This window comes from Phoxinus phoxinus, assembly GCF_949152265.1.
Source record: "Phoxinus phoxinus genome assembly, chromosome: 3".
Lineage (NCBI taxonomy): Eukaryota > Metazoa > Chordata > Actinopteri > Cypriniformes > Leuciscidae > Phoxinus > Phoxinus phoxinus.
Genome location: NC_136878.1, coordinates 23,302,378 through 23,324,161, shown reverse-complemented (window position 1 = coordinate 23,324,161; position 21,784 = coordinate 23,302,378). Strand labels below are relative to the sequence as shown.

Sequence of the window (21,784 nt, the reverse complement as noted above, 5' to 3'; positions counted from 1 at the left end):
TATCACCTCTCCATCTGTATGGATTCTATAAGCAACCAAAGCATTTATAAGATTCATCAAAGGAAGAAATTATTATTAATTAGTCCTAGTGTAATCTGTTGATGAATAAAATAACAGTAATTCCAGTTTTCATTGTGAAAGCAGCATGTTCCAGTTAGTATACAGAACACAATACAACAGCCATTTCAATTTATTAAGGATTTTACTTAAATTTAAATACTGAAAATATACATTTGAGTGAATTCATGAAGAAGAGACATATGACATAGACTCGTTAGTGTTTGTAAATATATGAATGTGAATTCTGATTATTATTGTCACATACATTATTTCCTTGACCAAATTTGCAAGGTACCTCCCGTAATGTATAACATCCTAAAGTGAAACTAGCAAAAGTTGCTCAGTTTCACTTGTCAAAGAGTTTTAATTTTTTTGTGATCATTTCTATGGAAAGTCATATGTGGCTTCTCTCTCAGAGAGAGGCCTAGCATCTCTTCACAGGTGCATCAATTACTGTCATGAGTCAGCATATAAATCACATCACAGTTCTGTCATAAAAGTGCTACATCTTGCAGTGTTGAACTCCTCCATGTCTTTGAGGGTCTGGTGGTGTCACAAGTTCATAATACCTCTGTGCTTTGAACCCAAAGCCGAACAACAGTTAGAGATGCCCCTGATAGCTGTGCGGTCATATCTTGCTCTCTCTCACTCACTCTCTTATTTTAGGTATGTTTGTTTATACAGAAAGTGCAAACCTATACCTACTTCATGTACATATTACCATGGAATAGACAGCACTTCGTACATTTCTCTCAGTTTTCACAAAACTCATTTAATCTGAATGCCATAAGTGTTAGTGTGTATGTGTGTTTATTGAGTCTGCATGTCTTCTCTGTCCTCAGAAGCCGGTGATGTGACAGTAGGCCTCTAGGCTGGAGAATGTGATGTAGAGAAGCCACAAACCGATGAACAACGCTGAAGTCAGAATCTTTAGCGTTTTGGGCCCACCTAGCTCTCCGCCCACCGATTTTCGCCGCCGTAACATCAGCACACCAATGTTGATGAAGGCGAAGATGGTGAAGAGTGTAACAGAGAACGCAAGCGAGCCAGGGTCTACATAAAACACCTGACCTTTGACCTCCCAGTAAATGGCAGAAATGGACCAAGCCACGCCAATCCCAAGAAAAACATTAACGGCGTTGCTACCGGTTACATTTCCAACTGAAGCATCTGCGTACTGATCCTGTTGAGCAGCGACCTTGCTTGCAAATGTATCTAAAAAAAGGAAGGGAGGTGAGAAATGCCTGGTTGGTAAAATGATTTTGTCCACAATCACACAGCAACAAAATACAGTTGTCAGTCCTTTTTTTTCTTCTTTACCGGTATTTATAAAGGGACCATGTACAATTTTTAACATTAATGTTTCCATTTCATGCATTGTTGTACCAGATTTAGCCAAAGGCTAATTTTCATCCGTATTGAAGTCCTTTATGGTTATGTTCACACACACAGTTCCGGTATTTACGGGACTGACATCTTCTCAGAAAACGTGTGCTGTATGAACGGAACTTGGATTGGACAACTAGTTGTCTGTAATGTCATACTGTGTGAGAGAGCCGCTCTGCACTGCACAAATGCTTGTCTACCGTGTGTTGCGGGTTTTGGTGTGTAGTTTCACTTTCAGTAATTTACAGCAATGGAGATATGAGCTGTGTGTAATCCTATGGCTCAGTTTTGTATTCTATGAGTGACTCTCCACTCAGATATAAAAGCTGCAGTCAGTTGATGAAGATTTGACGGATAACCTTGTGGCTCGATTGGACTTGTCGTCTCAAAAGTGATAAAACTTTTGGACGTTGCCATAATGTCAGTGTGTCGCTATGGTTAATGGTAAGAGAATACAGGCTTGACTCCCGTTGCAAGTTCATACAGACACATTAGTAAAAGCGGTTGTCAATCCCAAAAACTGGCAGTGTGAACGTAGCCTTTGTTTCACACAGTCTACCATACATATTTACCTGGTATGGAGGTTCCTAAGGCGACGAACACTACAGCAGTGACAGTGTCACGGAGGCCCACAGTGCATCCGAAATGAGATGCCAAATCTCCGATGACAGCAGTTAGCATCCCAATGACCAGAATGCACACAATGAAGCAGGTCCAGCCGTTCCCGTACTCTGTGGGTGGAACAAACGCGAACAGAATCTTCCAGAACACTGTAACCGCGTGCATGAAATAATCACAGCACGAAGGCTGCTGAGGCTCCCCTCCTTCCTCATCACCTTCTCCTGAGAAAAAAAAAAAAAGGTTGGAATAAAACATAATCATCACCTGAAAGAATCTCTTGTGAGTTTTTGTGCACACAAACACAGCATAATTCATTTCATATATACAAACACACAAATTATTTAATTTTACCTGCACTGACTGTTACAGCCTCAATGAACTGTTCCCTCCAGGAGTGTGTGCCAATAACTTCGGCAAGATTGGTATCCTTCAAAAGGCGGTCTACTGTATTCTAAACACACATGCACACCATAGTAGAGCTTAATAATTGAGAAATATATCCATTAAACAGCAATTAATCAGACTTCATCAGCTGCTCTGTATAAGTCATTACACTTTTTTCAATTCCTGTTTGTAATATTGACTGTATTCCTGATTCATTTGCACAAAAGGACTGTTCTTGTGTAACAGAGGCCAGCGAGTAAAGAGCTGTGTAGGTAAACCCCACACCCCTGGCGTCAATAGGCAGGGCCGTTCTTAGGGTAGTGCAGCCAGAGCCACACCAACCCCCAGTCCCAATACCCCCCCCCCCCCCCCCCCCCCAAGCATTTATTCTGCATCGCGATGGACCAAGGAGGGACTTCACTTCGTCAACCTTGAGCGAAGACAATAGGCGAACTAGCTACTGATGCCAGAGGCTCTGGTCTTTAGCGCTCTTGTTAGCACGCACCCTCTTGAAGCCAGCGAAGTGAGGTTTACCTGCACAGCTCTTTACTAGCTGGCCTCCTTTACACTTGCTCAGCCAAATTAACATTTGATAGGTTGTGTATAAAGTTTTAGTTTTAATCTAGTTTTAAAGCTTTCAATTAGCAAACATGCAAATTAAAACAGAAAGAGTTGAGATGAGAAAAATTAAATCTTCATGCATTTAAGTGGGATTAATTCAATCAGAGAGTGTTTAAAGGTTGAAGTTAAGGGCAATCCCAACACACACTTCACACTGAGGCAAGTGGTCTACTACCGCATCTAAAACTCCATTAGGGGCCATTCCCTGTCGGACCTGTATGAGAGGGAAGGAATCACAGCTTATACGGTTTCTGCCTGCATGTGACGGACTAAATTGAGCACTGAGTGCATGCATATGATGTATACCTTGAAAGCCATGCTCTCCTCTATAATGACCTCTAGCCTTCTGTGTTCTCCCAGAATGGGCTTCCCCTTCTCTGCTATACGCCTCGCATCCTCCAGTTCTGGACCAGGAGTGGCTGGGGAAAATGAGCAGGAGAGCAAAGGATAAATACTGAATGCTAAGATGTGAGGTGTAACAATTATTCATGTGTAGACACACAATTGCATATACACTGCATAATATATGTAGAAAGAGTGTGTAAAATCATCTTACCCTGATTCAACAGCAAATCTACTTGCAGCATGCGAGTAGAGAATGAATGAATGAATCACATTGACTGTTATTAATTAATCAAATTATTGATTGATTCATTAATTAATTGTTTGAATCAATCAATCAATCTACACTACCGTTCTACACTAGTTTAAAAAAAAAAAATCAAAGTATTCTCTTATCCTCACTAAGGTTGCCTTTATTTGATCAAAAATACAGTAAAACATTTCTATTTGCACACATCGGCTCATATTACATACACACACAAGCGTGAGGCTGAAGTGTGTGCGTAGGGGAGTTGGATCTAGTTACTATGAGTGACGCATATCTAGTTTGTCCCCCTGTTGTGCTGTTGTTATTGATCTGAAACTGGACACTGGTCACAGAAATGTGTGTCTGAGAGGCGAGTAGGAGGTTTTTGGGCTATTAGCAAGCATTCATAGAAATATCCCACAATGAGAAAATATGAAAATACTATAACATTTGTGATGATTAACAAGAATAGGTACACACACAGACCTGAGATGCCTCTCTTGAGCCAATTAGGTTCTTCAAGTACAATGTAGAAATTTTCTCGCTTCTCATATTCCTGCATGTTAATGATGCGCACCTGCAGTGTCTTACTGTGGATACACGCACACAAAGAGCAAAGGTCAAATAATCATTTCCTCTTGGTTTTACCTCTGAAATATTAAAGGAGACCTCAGCATTTAAATCACATCAGAGCTGGGCCTACATGAATACTTTAACACACAGTGCATAAATAATTAACCCACACACAGATGAACTGAGACGAGCTTTCGGTTGTGTACATGCTCTCCTTTCCACAAACCACTGCTTCATTGAGGGTTTAAGATTTATCTCAATTGTTTTAACAATAAAAGGTAAATTTATTCAGTGTGTGTGTATGCGGCATGATTTTGGTCTTTGCCATGTACTGGTACTCGCTGAAGCTTCACTTTACAGACAGCACAGATTTCAACCTCATCAGATTTCAAATACACATGAATGAAGTAATACAATCCTGTCAAAAGTGGATTCTAACTACCAGAAGAAAATGTGAATGTGAATTTGAACCACATTGTTCATCAAAATACTTGTACTTTCAAAATACAACCTATCATAAATGCTCTACTTTAAGCATATAACATAACATAATGTTATAATATAATATAATATAATTATTTATATTATGTTATAAAAAATAATATTGAATTATAATATCGCTACATGTAGGCTACTGAAGATCTATATGAGATCTAGTAGATATAGAGATCGATGGATATGTTGTATGGAATCACCTTGTGTCAACCTTAAACCTTCTAGCCCAGGATGAGTCAGTTAAAAATGACACACAAAAAAGACATTTGCTGCTCAGAATCCAGTATTAGCGTAACATATTCAGTCTGGAAGCACACATAAATGCAGAATTAAATGTGAGTACTGGGGAGAAAGAGACCTCTAGTGGCTCAAATGAGAAGTGAGGGCATAGTGACAAATAATAGAGGCTGTTTGTATGCCGACGACGACGCTTTCTATTCATCAAAGAATCCTGAAAAACACGTATCATGGTTTCCACAAAATTTTCAACATCGATGATAACAATAACAATAATAAATGTTTCTTGCACACCAAACCAGTAATGTAGAAATAGCTGCTGAAAACTTAGCTTAAATATATTAAAATAGAAAACAGTCTATCTAAAATCTGCAATCTAAAAAAACTTTGAACGGTAATGTATGTTAATTTATTATACCTTTATAATGCATTATATATTAGTAAAGTATATTAATGGGCTGTAATGGTCCACAATTCGTCCATAATTGTCCATAAGTGCTACTGCCAGACTGCTTATTGAGATACTTACCAAAATACTTCACCATCAATATAACACATGCATTAAACCACACTACAATAACCAAATTTTTTTTAACATAAATTCAAACTTTGTGTGAATGTGGCAGGGTTTTGTGTGCATGTGAGAAGTAAATACTCAAATCGTGTATGTAGGTAAAATTAAAATAACAAAGTATTTGAATTTAAAACCTTCGTGTGGACATTTACCTAGTCTGCTCATTGGTAAACTCCAGCTCTCCTTGTGTGTGCTCATAGTCAACACCCTGTCGAGCAGAACCGTCCTCTGTGTGATACGGAATTGTTACGGTCCCACGCATACCTGATGTCCGGTTCACAGGCACCTCCACCACACCTGAACATTCACCCACGCAGAGCTCCTGCTGACCAAATGCGAAGAGTCCCGCATGGTCATCGTCCAGAATGGTTACTGTGGTTACGAGGGGTTCAACCAGTCGGGCACCGTCAGTGTTGGTCCCACCCTCTCCCTCTCGCAGGTTTGAGAGACGCACAAAGAAGTGTTCGTCTTCTTCAAACACATCATCATCAATAATGCCCACCTATAAAAAGCACACATGTATCTTAAGACAACTCTCATACTCAACTCGAATACATACACTACTGTTCAATAGTTTGGGGTCAGTACGGACTTTTTAATTCTTTCGAAAAAATAAATACTGTAAAACATGATTCCTTTTATTTAACAAGGACACACAAAATGTATCCAAAATTACAGATGAATTGTGTTTTCACTTGCTATTTGAATCATTCACTTAATTCAACTGATTTTTTTGAGTGAATCACTTATAAATCAATGATTCCTTTTTTGTTCATGGATCAGACATCACCACTTTCTCACCTTTATTTCCTTGCGTGTCTCTCCGGGCTGAAATATGATCGTTCCCTCACAATACTCATAATCTGCCCCAGAACTGGCTGACCCATTCTCTGTCCTGTAATCGACGTGGAAGGTTCTGGCGCCGGTTCCCCCCTGTAAACGGACCCATAGACTCACGTTCCCGCAGTTCTCACTGCACTGATACTGTGCCCGCTCAAAAGCTATCTGAGAACAGGTGGCCAGGTCACACACAGTCGAATCTCCAGTGACTCTCTTTGCCTGTTCGGCTGCGGCATGTTTCTTCAGTACGTTCCCAGCACCAATCATCATGCGTGTTGCCTGTACGCGGTAAAAGGCCCGGCTCTTGCGCTGTTTCTGCATGGTGGCATAGTTGGCCATCTCAATCAGCTGATCCAGGTCTTTGTCCGGATGCTTCTCTCTCAGTTCCTTCAGCATACGGATCACCTACAACCATAGACAGTCTCAGTAACATCCAATAATATTTAATTTCAATGTTTAACATCTTATGTGTAAGGGATGATATTCAGTCGATCAATATCGTAAAAAGCTCTGGTAGGGCAATCAGTGGCCAGTTGCATAAACTGCTTAGACTAGTCTCAAAAGTTAGTCATCTGATTTGTTCATACCTTTTTTAAGTCAGTTACCTAAAAAGGTATATTGGTATAATTTGACTTGTAAAAGTAAGACTGTTTACCCTTTAGTTGGTCAAATTAGTTCTTAAGACAGTCTTAACATAGAAGCTATTTTTATGCAACTGACCCCAGGTCTTGTATCACCCTGTTTATTTTGAGATAATGACTGACTGACTGTGCATTATATCACTATATGGATACTTAGCAAATTAATAAATAAATGGACATGAAATATTGATTTGAGTTTAAAATATGTGAGATAATCCCATATTTTATTATTGTTTAAAAAGTTGACATCAATAAGAATTATTTTTATTATTCTCTTATGCTCACCAAGGCTGCATGTTTTTCAATACAAAAATACAGTAAAACAGCAATATTGTGAAATGCTATTTCATTTTAAAAGAACTGTTTTCTAATTGACTATATTTATTTCTGTGGTGGTAAATCTGAATTTTCAGCATCATTACTTGTCTTCAGTGTCACATGATCCTTCAAGCATTTCAATGTTGTTCAATATTTTTGTGGAAACTAATATACACTTTTTTCAGGATTCATTGATAAATAGAAAGTTAAAAAAGAGACAAATATTTAAAAAATCTAATATTTTAAAATAAAATGAAATATTTGATTTGAAACGGAAATCTTTTGTAGCATTATAAATGTCTTTACTATTATGTTAAAACATTGTATTTGTCAATTTAATGGGATCCTTGCCAGACAGTATTTCTTTCTTTCGAGAAAAAAACAAACAAATCTTACAGACCAAAGTTTTGAACAGAAGTGTATGTGAGGAAGAGGAAATATGTTAAAATATACAAATTTGCAATCAATATACAAAGATATTTGACCAATCTGTTTTGTTTTGCCCTCTCACCTCCTCTCTCTCCTGTTCGGGTACTTTGGTTTTCTCCATATTGATGCTGGTGGTGCTGTTTTGATATTTGTCTGCCATGATGGCATCAATGCCTCTGGGTGCTAGCTCACCCTCCATCTCCACAATGATACCATGACGTTTATCAGCACGGTATCGTTTGTGCAAATACTTGTAAAAGAGCAGGCGCCGGTCAGCGATCCACGCCATTAAGACACACACAGGGAAGAAGAACAGAGTGACCAGAGCCTCCCAGACCTCACACACACGCACACACACACACACACACACACACACACACACACACACAAATAAAAAGTTAATAAAATTAGCCACAAAATTTACATCCACATACAAATAATAACATCCACATTATGCAAACATGTTCTGCTTACAAACACACACACCTGTACAACGCCAGGGCTTATGACTGCCAGGATGAGGTAGAGCCAGATGTAGGCAAAGATGCTCCAGGTTGCAGTAATGAAGAAGACTCTGAGGTGTTTAATCTTCCTCACCTCTCCATCAGGTATAACCCACACACACACTCCGATTATCACGAACATGTTAAATGCGGCACTGCCCACTATAGTGCCAGGACCCAGTTCTCCTGACTCAAAACCATGTCCACACACCTGTTACACACATACAAAGCAGAAAACAATACTAACAATACAAATACTTTACTTTCCAAAGCAATTACTAATGCACAATTTAGGGTTTTTTCAAGACTATATTTTTTTCTATCAATGACAGTTGAACGTCACTGGCCGATGTAGGTTAGTATGATGTCTACTACCCTACAGGTTGCATCATTTATTCAGGTTTTAGGAGAGACGGAATTCTCGTACAAATTAGTCATTTCTGGAGAATGATTTCTTAATTTTCCAGAATAATTTCTAAAGAAGTGAAAATGAGCCATGCCTGACAATTGAAATATTTAACTGACCGTCACTGTGTTAAACCACACTGAGTTAAATAATATGTCTTTACATGGATGAATAGCGGCTGAAGTCATCACTTTAAACTGATGAAGTGTGTGTGTGTCAGTCGTTTAATAATTAACCTGAAAAAAAAAACCTATAGGCCTTCACTTTTCTTTTGATAAACCATGGAGCAATGCGAGCTGCTGGTTTGTTTTGAAGTTGTGTGCGTACCTCAATTACAGACAGCAGGATCTCAGGGGCTGATGAACCCAAAGCCATGAGTGTGAGGTTGGAGACAGTTTCATTCCAGATTCTTACTGTCATTACTGTTTTCTCTCCATTAGCACCTGTCACGGTCACCTCCTTCGCCTAGGGAGAAGAGACACATTAAGTTTATAAAAACAACATCATTTGGGTGGGCTGAAAAACCAAAATCTTTGTTCACGCTAGTGAAAACAATTATTTATTTCAATTCAATTTAAATATAACAATTATTTAAAACAATAAAAGTATATCACAATGTAGTCAATTGTTAATATTTTAATAACCATGTAGTATTGCCTATTTTTGGATAGTCAAGTGAGGTTACTTTATAAATAAAGGCACTTCATCTTATTTGACTATTTTTTCTTTCTGTTTTGAAGTAGATTGACACAAACTACAACAGTAAGGACTTCAACCAAATATTAAATCACCTAGTTTTTCCTCTTTTTGAAAGCAGTTCTGCTCACTAATGTCTTTGCCATGCCAATATATCTACGGATATATCTACGGTGGAATAAAAGAATATCAAATTCTCTGCTGGATGACACACACCGTCATACCGTACCATCGTATTGTCATACTGGCCAGCACAAGAGACTTATTTTAAAAACATTAAAAAAAAATCTTATATCTATATATATTCTTATCTCTCTCTCTATAATATATATATATATATATATATATATATATATATATATATATATATATATATATATATATATATATATATATATATATATATATATATATAAAATACTTTTTTTTCACACCTGTGAAGTGATGGTCTCGATGGCAGACATGAAACGATCAGCGATGATAGACACACCCAGGAACATGTAGAGAAGACATGAAAAGTAGATCACTGCTCTTATTGCCTGCATTGCCAGTGAAGGGTTTTGTGGCATCCACACAGGAAGCAGAATGCCTGGATGACATTTGACTTTGTCAGAACAGGATCTTTTGGAGCTATCTGCACTACTGTTGCTGTTCCCATGAGCACTGCCACCCAAGCACACCTGTGGAGAGAGGAGGAGAAGGAGGAAAAGGTGGAGGAGTAGAGGAGGAGCCATGACCACATATGGCGAACAGAAAGGTTTTCTTGAGGTTGGGAGATTGAGAGGGAGAGAAAAAAAGAGTGGGGATTATTCATACAAAACATGATCAATCAATCATGATACATTTGTATTATATAATGCAACAATGTACATAAGAATGTTTTTTTTTACAAATGATTTACACAGAAATTCTGCTTGTGTTTTATGAATGAGGCCCAATCGGATGCAGTACATGCTTGTGAAGAACAGTGAATGTGTGTGAGGCCATCTCAGTCCTAATCTAAACCACAGGACTTATCAACGGTTCATTAATCATGCCTGGCCCACACTGGACACAGACAGTCCAACCTAATGGATCCATGAGTGGATGCAGCACATTGGTGGTGGTTGAGGAGATTCCGCCTTCTATGTACGAAATGTTCGGACGAAAATTTGGGACTCAGTATGCAAGGACCTTAATACTACAAGTGGACTGGCAGCTGTGGCACCATAAAAATGAAAGAAAGTCATAAATACAGCATGCTTTCAGTTTGAATAAGTATATGATCTATAAACTATTTACACTTTCTAAAGAAAATGCCAATGGTTGTGAAGTAGCAAATGAAAAGTGTTTTAGGTAAAGAATCACCGTAAGAAAAGTAACTTAAATACAAGCAGCGACTGACAGTAATATACAAAGATGAAGATAAATGCAGTACAGTTCAAAAGTTTCGGGTCTTTTGACTTTTTAATTTTTTTTAATTTAAAAAATACTTTTATTCAACAAGAAAACATTTATTGCTCAAAAGTGACAGTAAGGATATTTATAATGTTCTTTTAACTTTCTGTATATCAAAGTATCCTAAAAAATCCATAAAAACATTAAGCAACAACTGTTTTTAACATTATTAATAAGAAATGTTTCTTGAGCATCAACTCAGCATATCAGAATGATTTATGAACATATGACACTGAAGACTGGAGTAATGATGCGCAGAAAATTATTTAAATGGTTTTAAATGGTGTATAATATAGATAAACATGTAAACTGTAATAATATAATATATGTAATAATAAAAATAGACAAAGTACTACACCATGGTACAACAGTATTACTTGTGCTTTTAGAGGTTTTACTTTTACAGTATAACTCATTTGGAGGTCTTTATAATTGCATGGAAAGACAGCATGTCCCGCTATAAAAGGCTCTAAAAGCTGCCAGGGCCGAGCATCTCCACAAACTCTTTTTATTTAGTAGAGTAGCTAGTTTAAAAAATAAATATGCGTCACCTGACCTGAATATTTAAAGTTTAGTAATAAGGACTTAATGAATTTCTTCACTAAGAAGGCATCAGAAATACAATAGTAATTGTACAACCTTTGATAGCGTTTTATGATTTAGTCTCAATTGTCGTCCCTCGAGAACAATTGCAGTGCTTTACAACAGGACAGGAAAAGCTAAATAAACGTATCACTGCATCTAAACCAACAACATGTTTATTAGATCCAATACCCACTAAATTACTGAAAGAGTTGTTACAGTACCTGTGGCAAAATAATTGTTACCTCTTCTTAATATTCACTCGTCTTTATCTCTAGGTCCCAAGACCGTTCAAGTTGGCAACTACTAATCCTCTTATTAAGAAACAACAACTAGATCCAAATGAATTGGCAAATTACAGACCCATTTCAAATCTTCCAATTATGTCTAAAATACTAGAAAAAGTTGTGTCCGCTCAATTGAGACGGACACAACTTGAAAGAGCCAAAAAGCGGTATTTATTTTTTAAATTTCTTTATATAAAATGACCAAATTTGAAAGGTGAGACTTTGTTTAATATCAAAAGTAGCCCAAAAGTAAGCTGGTCTGTCCTGTCTGTCAGTGTGTTGTCAGTGTCCTCTCTGCTCCGTGATGTATTTTTAACTGCGTGAGATCATGATGTGGCGTGGGAGCGGCGTAGCTTGTCGGACATAGCAACAGTAACTAAAGGGGGCGGGTCTTTGCAAACGGTCAATTGTGTTCCTTCCTGCAAAAAGAAAAAAAGGAAAAGAAAAAGAAAAAGAAAAGAAAAAAGAAATCTATGAAAAATGTAGGCCCCATAATAGCTGTCATGATTCCTGTCTTGTCTTCCCCTTGTCTTGTGTGGGGCAGTGGGTCCCTTGATAGGACCAGGGAGGCCGCACCAGCCTGGCCGCCTGCTCCGCCCACGCTCCACGGCCCAGGTTCGCCGTTGCCATGTCCTGGTCCCATTCCCCTCCATGGACCTGGCCATCCCTCCCCCGTTCCACCTCTGCTCCACCACCCTCCCGGACTTTTTATTTTTTTATGTGGAGTGTCTGGGATCCACTCCTTAAAGGGAGGAGTATGTCATGATTCCTGTCTTGTGTTCCCCTTGACTTGTGTGGACTTTTGTCATTTCCTGTTCTGTGCCATGTTTTGTAGTCCGTCCTTTGTAGTTTTTCTTGTTTATTAGTCTCCCCAGGTGTTTCTGATTAGCCATACCCCTTGTTATCTTGTTTAGCTTGTTTGTCTTTGTATTTAAGCCCTGTGTCTAGTTCAGTCTTTGTGAGTTCTTGTTATTGTATGTTGGTTGTTCGGTTCCCTTGTCCTGTTTCCCTAGCCTGAGTTTGTTTAGTTTTTAATTTAGTTAATAAAGTGTGCTGCTTGTGGATCCTGCTTCCTCCTATGATTCAACCACATTGTTACAATAGCACAGAAACTTACTTCTAGCTTCTGACCAAGGCTGTATCTCAAAACTAGTTTTACTTGATCTTAGTGGTGCACTCGACACTATAGATCACTTTAGAATTCGATTACAAAATTAGATCGTACCGTAACCATTTTGTTTATTTAAAAAGGATAAACTGTATTTATCCAAGTTAATGTAACCAAAAGGTGAAAAGAAATGCTAAAGTTATTTAGAACATTGTAAAAGTTATTAAAGAACATTAAAATAGAAAGAAGTTGATTTAAGTTATTTAGTTGAATATGGATTTGACCAACGAGAGCTCTTCGTCATCCTGCGAGTGTCGGCGTGCGTGAACAACAGGAGAGAGAGCTGAGCATGACGGATGAAAGACATGAGCTGGTATACACCAACTAAGTTAAAGAAATTCTCTGAAAAGTGTACAGAAATAGTTAAACATGTTCAAGTTCATTAATTTAGTACCTTCCAGTATCTGAAAAAGCCAATTGAATATTGTTGAGTCATATTTTCTCGGTGAGTCAGCAAAATATAATCAATGGTAAAAAAATGTGGTTACACTTTATTTTAAGGTGTCATTGTTACAGGGTAATTATATATTTAAGTACTGAGTAATATTAATCAACTACATGTACTTATAGGGATAGGATAGTAGACTATTAGGATTTGAGGGTTAGTTGCATGTAATTATGCATAATTTACTGTTATTACTGTGGTGTAATAACTGTAAGTACATGTAACATATGTAACAAGGACACTGTAAAATAAAGTGTTACCAATTTTTTTAAATAAAAGCAGCATAGCAAAAGATTGCGTCAATAATGGTTATTTGCAGTAAACAGTGTGTATTCCCTTTTTCATGTTGTATTTCGGATAATTTAAAAGAGGGTTATACCGAGGGGTTATTTCTTTTTCATTGCAGTTCACCGACGCCATATGTGCCTGTGTAAGAAATAAACGATTAATTAATTTTGTAAAATGGTATTTGTATTTGTATGTGTAATTGGTTTAATTTGGTTATTTTGATCTTTGATGTGAAATTATTTTTGGATCCACAAAATGAATGATCTGGTCTGTGTTCAGGCCAATTTTTCTTCTTCTCTGTGTTTTGCTATTTTTTGGTTCTATGGATTGTGTTACTCCTGTGATCCGAAACTTCACATTTGATGGCGAGCCACCCAAATTCTACACTGGGGCAGAGAAAAGAGGACAACAAATCATAAAGAAGAGGATAATTTTCTTTCTTTTATTTATCTTATATCTTTTCTTTTATGCTTTATGGAAGTAAGACAACTCCAATTTAGAGAACTATTAAGCTCCCTTCCTGGAGGGAATTGACAGACACAGAAAAAGAGAAGAAATTGATCAGTATTTTACAGAACATTGAACTATTGATGGTGTATATGGTTACCCAATATGATTGATATTGAGGTCCTTATTCATTGTAACAGCTCCTTCACGGTCTAAATCTGATAAATCTTTCTGGTCCTACAGCATTTAATTTAGAAATCCCAACTTGTAATAATTGCTTTAATAAGATACGGTAATTGTTTCTGCCTAAATAAATATTAACTAAGAACATATGTAGTATGAAAAGCGGTATACAAATAAATGTGCATTTAATTGAATGTGAATTGAAATAAACGGAGCCTTGGTGAGCATAAGAGACTTCTTTCACATTTTACAGACCGTCACACTTTTGAAAAGCAGTTGTTCAAAATATGTAAAAACTTGAGACCAAGTTTTGTGTAAAAAGTGCTACTATTTAGCATGCAAATATTACAACAGCATCAATCATCATTATTGGTTATATTTCAGTGAAGGAGATTTTACTTTGATTTTAAGATAGAATACAAGAGATTTGTACTGGTGCTGCCATGCACCAAAAGCTCTCACATAACGCATCCATTTACTTATTTTTAATCTTAATTTATCTCCTTCTCCTTATTTTCCTCTGATTGTTTCTCTGACCGTCACCTGTGTGGTAGAGATTGAGAGTGACGTGCTGGATTGAACTGTGTGTTCATATTTCACTTTCTAATCTGCGCTATGGTTACCTGGACATCAGCTTTGCTGTGTTACTCTACACCACTGTCCAAAAATAACCTGCCACCACACATGGCCCTACAACTAAAACACACACATACTCATATGTACATGTGTATGAAAGTGTCTTGTATGTTATTGTAGATGTTGGGGGACATTGTGTGTTTGTTTGTGTGTATTTGAATAATTGAGTATGTGTTACTCTCATACAGTTATGTGTGTGCAGGTGTGTGCGCGTGTGCCTGAAACTGAAATGTCTCCGATTACCACGATGACACTGTTTCAGTCTGTCAGTGCCGCTGATAAGTGATTGGCCGGATTGGCTTACACACAGAGCTCTGACAGCTTAATAGGAGTTAGCACCTTTTAGTGGTTAAGATTACCACCACCAGAGAGAGAAAGTGACAGAGGGAGATAGAGGGAGAAAGGCAGAGGATCCGTTCTTGGAAACGTGAGAGTGCCAAAGAAAAATGAAGAGAATGGTTAGGTAAAAAGAGAAAAAAGAAAAACATCAACATTTTTAGGAAATGCCTCATTTTCAGCTGATTTGCTAAAATACACATTTATTTTATTAACTAATTAAAAGTGATAATTAAAATATATATTATATATATATGTAACGTTTACACTACTCTTATTTGACCCAAAACTTTAAGACAAACCATTTAATTTAACTTATTATTAAAAACAAAAACATTTTTTACAGTTTCCATCTGATTTTTTATATAAATTCTATGAATTAATTTGAAATTCTCAGCCACAATGTTTGTTCCAGCACACTGACAACTACCGAGCTGTTACCCTGTGGAATGAGAGGCGTTTATGAGAGCGTGTGCTTTAACACCTTATCTCTCTCTCTCTCATGAGTGTGCTTTAACACCTTCTCTCTCTCAGTATTTGCCATCCAATACTGATTACACACTCACACAGACTTGACTACATAATAGTGGATGGACAACGTGGAACAATTGACCTGGAGTTGTGTCACATACACAAACACTCACAGAATGCACAATATACCCAAATAGCTCGCCATAGTATCAACCTGTGTAAAATAATAGCAATGCTCTCGTTTATGAACACTTACACAAACAAAACAAATCCAAACACACAACTAATAAAAATTAAAACTAATTTTATTCACTGATACTTTTTATTTCTGTTATATCTTAGGTATTGTTCAAAGGTATTGTGAACCTTTATTCGGTCATAGAATTCTCATCAATTGACAATGACACTTAACCATAGCCAATAAACTTCACTTGAAGCTGTCCATGTGTGACCCACAAGCAAAGCATCATTTAAGTCAGCCTTTTAAAAATGAGTCCTAGCACACAGTGTTCCAGTCTTCAAGGAGCACTTGCCAATGAGACACACACACGCACGCACGCGCACACACACGCGCACACGCACGCGCACACACACAGACGCGCACACACACACACACACACACACAGATCTCCTTTCAGTATCTATACACAATAATCTCAGTACCTTCAACCTCTCTCTCTTCTGCTCTCTCTCTACTCACCAGAACAAACACACACACCTAATTATCAGCATCTTATGGTCATCTGTAATTGTCACTAGTGACTAAACACACTACAACCAACATGGTCACACTTTATATTAATTACATAATTTTTACATAAAAAATATTGTTAGGTACAATGTACTTATTATGTTCATGTTGTATTGCAAAACACGTTTGATACTAATGAGGTTTGTTGTATAATTAGGTTTAAGGGTGGGTTAAGGGGTAAGAGAAGGGTCAACAGTGTATAGCTTCCGGTTAAGGTCTTTTGCATGTGCTTTCTTAAATATAGAGCCGTTTTACTCATGATACCTTCAAAGAAGCGAGCAAAGATGAGCATATCCGATGTCCATCGCATATGCAATTTGATATTTAAAAGTTTTTTTTTTTTCTTCTCACAAACATTGAGATTAAAGGTTAGCGGATTACCTTAAAAGTCCATAGATATCGGCATCAGTACTGCTGCTAACACTTTCTCGGACAAGCGGATGCAATGAGACCAGTTTTCCTGTTTGATCATGTGATGTTCGGCATAAAGATGTAAGTAATATTAGACGCAAGTAATTAATTACAGCTGTAATTACATGCACAGTTTTTAAATACAAGTACAATGCAAAACATGTATTTAATAAATGCATTGTATCAAATGATTTATCTAAATGTTAGTATATAGTAAAGACACGTAATATAAAGTGAGACCATTTTTTTATATGAAGAAGAAAAATTATTATGTATGTTGTATCTAATGTATGTTAAGACATCAGCTTGTTACATGGTCTTTAGAGATTAAGTTAATTTTCTTGATATTAAAATAACAAAGATTCTTTAACAACACTATTTTATAAAAATGGCTGCTCTTGGGTCTGTCCTGGTATTTTAAACACAACATTCACGAGTACACACTCACCAGGACACATGCACAAAGACGGTGCAAGTGACTGACACACTAACATGGGCGTTTGGATTGAGAAACTCTACTCTTGCTTTCATGGTCTCCATCCATGCATTAAATAATTAACCTATTGCAGATCGATCTAAGATCAGGTGGTTAACTAATGACAGGTTTAGATCAAGTGTTCGGAACGGAGACTTGTGTGATCATTTGACCTGGAATCACATGATTAACCTGTTACAGTTTTGCATGTTACATATTACATGCTCCCCTGTAAGTGGAATGTACAATACAGAGACAAACGGATCACCTCACAGATCTAAAATAAGACAAAGGCGAAGCAGATCGACAGACATGTGCATGTGCGAGAGGCATACGTGCTCACACATACATAGAGAGACAAATAAACCAGACTGCATGTGTACACACACACATACACACTCATCAGACTGCAACAGGAAGGCTGAGAGCTCAGGTCTTGTGGTGTGTGTTACGGTGGCCCCTCATCCTGGCCAGCGTTACTCTAGAAGGATCCGTAGTCTCAACTTCACCCGCCACTCATCACGACACTGCCATTATGCAATATTTAGCACAGCACACACACCAGGTACACGTTCATTCTCAGACAAATGCTGTCTAAATCACATTTTGTCTGTCTGACAGACATGAACAAACTTCTGCGAGTCTGGGTTACTAAATCATTCAAAATATTTATGGTGATATGACACTTTTTAGTGAATGTTTCCCACGGTTTTAGGCTGAGATTCATGTGCACCAGTACAGGTATGTTGTTGAGTTTACTTCGATGACAGACGCCTTGATTTCCACCCAAATTCTTCAAAGAAATGCAGAATATGTAAATGCAGTTGAGGCAGCTCAAGTCAAAACAATCTCAAATGACTTACTAGTGCCTCATGGGGTAGTATTTTGAGTTGGGTCGACTCAGGTAACCTCAGGAGGCAGATTCAGGTAGAGCTCTGTGTGAGAGCCAATGTGATGGCAAGACTTCAGCAGCAGCTGCAGAGCTTCAGCTCAGAACCGGCAGAGTTTCATTATCATCGCACACTGAAACAGAGCAACTGGAAGTCAAGAGTGAGTCTGTCCAGAAGCTGTGGTAGAAGCACATCAAAAAAATTGACAACCTGCATGTCACACACACATTAAATGAATTCATCAGAAATTTAGAATGATGAAATGTAGAGTACCAACACAATACCGTTCGAATGTTTGAAGTTTGAAAAATGGTAACAAAAACCCCCTTTCAAATAAATGCTGTTATTTTTAACTTTCTATTCTAATAATAAAAAAATCTTGAAATCCTTCCACAAAAATATTAAGCAACACTATTTTGAACATCGATAATAATATTTATAGAAAATGCTTCTTGAGCACCAAATCAGCATATTAGAATGATTTCTGAAGGATCATATGACACTGAAGAAATGGTTTATTAAAAAAGTATATTAAAAAAAACAGAAGTTATTTTAAATAGTAATAATATTTCACAATTAAATGCAGCCTTGTTAAGCATAAGAGACTTCAAAATCTATCACTAAGAACTTTATTAAACCACGAGTAGCATAATTATTTGCAAGGGCTTTTGCAAGTGAATTTTTGTTGTTATTGCTTGACATATAAATGTTATATAGCACTTACATTGAAAAACATAAAACTATTAACAGTAAGGGTGCTAACATTCTGGCTAACTTTATAAGTCTATTAAATGTATACTACATTTTTAAAAATGACAAAAAGTTAATTATAATAAAGTTTGTGTTACTGAAAATATCAAAGTAGTGTTCAAAATACTTTTTTCAAGAAATTAACTTTTTTCACAGCTCTGTTATCACTACATACGCACAGTAATTTCTTTTGCCATAATCTGTCACCATCTTTTTAAGTGGTAGAGGATGTTCTATATCTTAAAATACAAATAGGCATAAATAATTGAATGTCCAATATCAGGTGATAGTTTCAGATAGATTACTAAAATGTAATTATTATTAAATACTCTTCCTGACAATCAAATCTACAGGAGGAGCACAAATCTACAGTAAAGAGAAAAGCATCCATCACTTACTCTCAACAACACACTTCTTCCACAATACCAAACATAGTGAATCACAGTGAAAATACACAATTATATCACAGAACATCATATTTTTCATGTATATTTATTATGTATTTGAGTGTATTATGCAAACCGAACCACGATCTAAGTACTCATTTATTCACAACCCTTCACTCATCCCTTCTGTCCATATTCCTCCAGTGCAGATGAACTCTCCAGAGCACCATTTCAGTCTTACCTCACTCCCAGAGTATCACATTCTGCAGGCAATGCATTACCTGTCCAAAGAGCAGAAAACACACCTGTCTGGCTGTGTGCTCACAACAAATCCTACTGTACAGCCCTGAACAGAGAGAAATAGGGAGTGTGTGTGTGTGTGTGTGTGTGTGTGTGTGTGTGTGTGTGTGTGTGTGTGTGTGTGTGTGTGTGTGTGTGTGTGTGTGTGTGTGTGTGGAATCCTTTACATTGACCATGGAGGTAAAACCATCTGCTAGAAAAAAAAAGACTGACAATATCAGGAAGAGGAAGGAGGACTTTGGGGGTTTTCTGTTCTTAAAGGTTTATTAAAGTTAAGTTAAAGTTGCTTTTAAAGGATTGAATTTATGATTAGTTTAAATGAAAGTGTTTATAAATAAATATTAATAAAAAGTGTTGTTGGTTTACTTTTTTGGAAGGAAAGAATGGATGGAGATATACATATATATATATATATGGATGGATTTTCATCATCAGTCTCACATGCACACTGCCGTTCAAAAGTTTGGGGTTGATACATTTTTGGGGTTGATACACTCTTATGCACACCATACCTTCATTTATTTGATCAAAAATGCAGTAAATACACTAATATTGTCAAATATTATTACGATTTAAAATAACTGTTTTCTATTGTAATATATTTCAAAATTTAATTTACATAATTTACTGATATGATATGGAAAAGCTGAATTTTCAGCATCATTACTCAAGTCTTCAGTCAGTGTCACATGATCCTTCAGAAATCATATACTGATTTGCTGCTCAAGAAACATCCATTACACATCTTCGGCTCAGTTTGTTCATGGCATGTGTCTACAGTATGTACGTGCTGCTGAAAAGATGGTCTGTCATACTGGACACATGCCGAGTCTCATGTTTCTGTCTCTTACACAACTTCATGGATACTTTACTATTTAGAATTGCCCCTCCATCCCAGGGAGTTTAACCACTAACCTCTGTGTGTGTGTGTGTGTGTGTGTGTGTGTGTGTGTGTGTGTGTGTGTGTGTGTGTGTGTGTGTGTGTGTGTGTGTGTGTGTGTGTGTGTGTGTGTGTGTGTGTGTTTTCACAGAAACAAAACAAGAAAATGGAAGACATTACATGGACTGCAGATTCTGGGACTAGAGAATGTTAAAATTAACTAGAGTAAGTACTGGTAAGTGAAAGTATAAGTGATTAAGATAACTGAACTCCTGTATTGACCTGAACGCACACTTTCTCTGTAAAGAGACAGAATCACTTCTACTCAACCTTCATCATCATCCTCCTCACCACAACTCATTCATGTGTCCGGTCTGCTTGCAGTCACGTTTATCCACGTTACTGACTGATCGCACATTGTAACTAAATATTCTGTTTCTTTTTTCCATTTCGAAAGACAACACCTTTTCTGAGCTAGACGGGTTACCGTTTAATCAGTTCCACTTTGACCGCGCACGGACTTCCACCAGACAAACGTGACTTTCATGTAATCCAAGACTTTAAGTATTACTCTGCTGCAGGAATTTTTAACAGACCACTTTATCAGTGAGACACAAGATCCTCAAACTGAGAGGACGTAAAAGTAAAAAAAAAAAAAAAAAAAAACACTATTGAGCTATTCAAGGGGGTTGGTCTGTAAATAGCATAAAACAACTAAAAAAAAAAACTTAAATCCACACTACTCAAACTCGCATCATCACAAAAATAAAAATGTGCTTCAACAATAGGTAAATGAAATGATTCAGAGTAAAAAAACTAAACAAAAGATATATAATTCAATAAGACTGAATCAGCCTGAATACATTAAGTTAGGGCAAAGAAAGTTACCGGTAGGCTATCTTTAAAAGTAAGATCAGTTAAAGTGAACAACTGCTTATTTTACATTGTATATATTATAAAAAAAAGCTATAATGTGCTCTAACTGTAAACATAATGTAACTGAAAATACAATCAAGTGAATGGATTGAAAAAGATACTTCAATCTATCTCTGTTTTCTATCTGTGAATTTTTTATAGATTAGAAGGCAAGCAGTGAGCTGACTGGGGGTATCTCAGGCCATCCCTGGGTTTGAGGTACCAGTAGGGGGGCTGCATGTATACCCACTGCATGTTGTCACAACTCACAACTCACAACCTATGTGGTAACATATGTGAAAAAACTGGACGCATTATGATTTAACACGAATGAATCAAACTAAATTAGTTTACACCAACAATAGTAATTTTA

General features: G+C 37.0%; 1 protein-coding gene and 1 long non-coding RNA gene across 4 annotated transcripts in view; one reads left to right on the top strand and one right to left on the bottom strand.

Annotated features, from left to right (window-relative positions):
- The window catches only part of LOC306996212, a 1,114,438-nt gene that overhangs the window by 304,462 nt on the left and 788,192 nt on the right, over positions 1 to 21,784 (top strand). The gene's annotated exons all lie outside the window — the stretch shown is intronic.
- On the bottom strand, positions 175 to 18,300 carry slc8a2a (solute carrier family 8 member 2a). Of its 3 annotated transcripts, XM_079606054.1 has the most exons (13): positions 18,154 to 18,300; positions 9,808 to 10,135; positions 9,005 to 9,142; positions 8,255 to 8,482; positions 7,851 to 8,105; positions 6,342 to 6,785; positions 5,693 to 6,042; positions 4,148 to 4,251; positions 3,379 to 3,491; positions 3,221 to 3,286; positions 2,419 to 2,518; positions 2,019 to 2,288; positions 175 to 1,275 (listed from the first exon to the last, which is right to left on the bottom strand). In XM_079606054.1, exons 2-13 carry the CDS (start codon positions 10,105 to 10,107, stop codon positions 899 to 901), a joined length of 2,745 nt encoding a protein of 914 aa, XP_079462180.1. In that variant the 5' UTR covers positions 10,108 to 10,135; positions 18,154 to 18,300; the 3' UTR covers positions 175 to 898. The 3 variants fall into 3 exon arrangements, with proteins under 3 accessions (XP_079462180.1, XP_079462181.1, XP_079462182.1); XM_079606055.1 differs by lacking the exon at positions 3,221 to 3,286; XM_079606056.1 differs by lacking the exons at positions 3,221 to 3,286; positions 5,693 to 6,042; positions 6,342 to 6,785; ... (3 more) ...; positions 9,808 to 10,135; positions 18,154 to 18,300 and having other exon boundaries at positions 4,138 to 4,675.

Bases quoted from the DNA above. Each gene is read 5' to 3' on its own strand.
- slc8a2a (XM_079606054.1), bottom strand. From the start codon at position 10,107: ATGGCTCCTCCTCTACTCCTCCACCTTTTCCTCCTTCTCCTCCTCTCT. The intron at 2,519-3,220 runs GTGTGTGTTGGG...ATGTGTGTTTAG, and splicing joins ACCACTTGCCTCAGTGTGAA to AATACAGTAGACCGCCTTTT. The intron at 2,289-2,418 runs GTAAAATTAAAT...TTTTTTTCTCAG, and splicing joins GGCTGTAACAGTCAGTGCAG to GAGAAGGTGATGAGGAAGGA.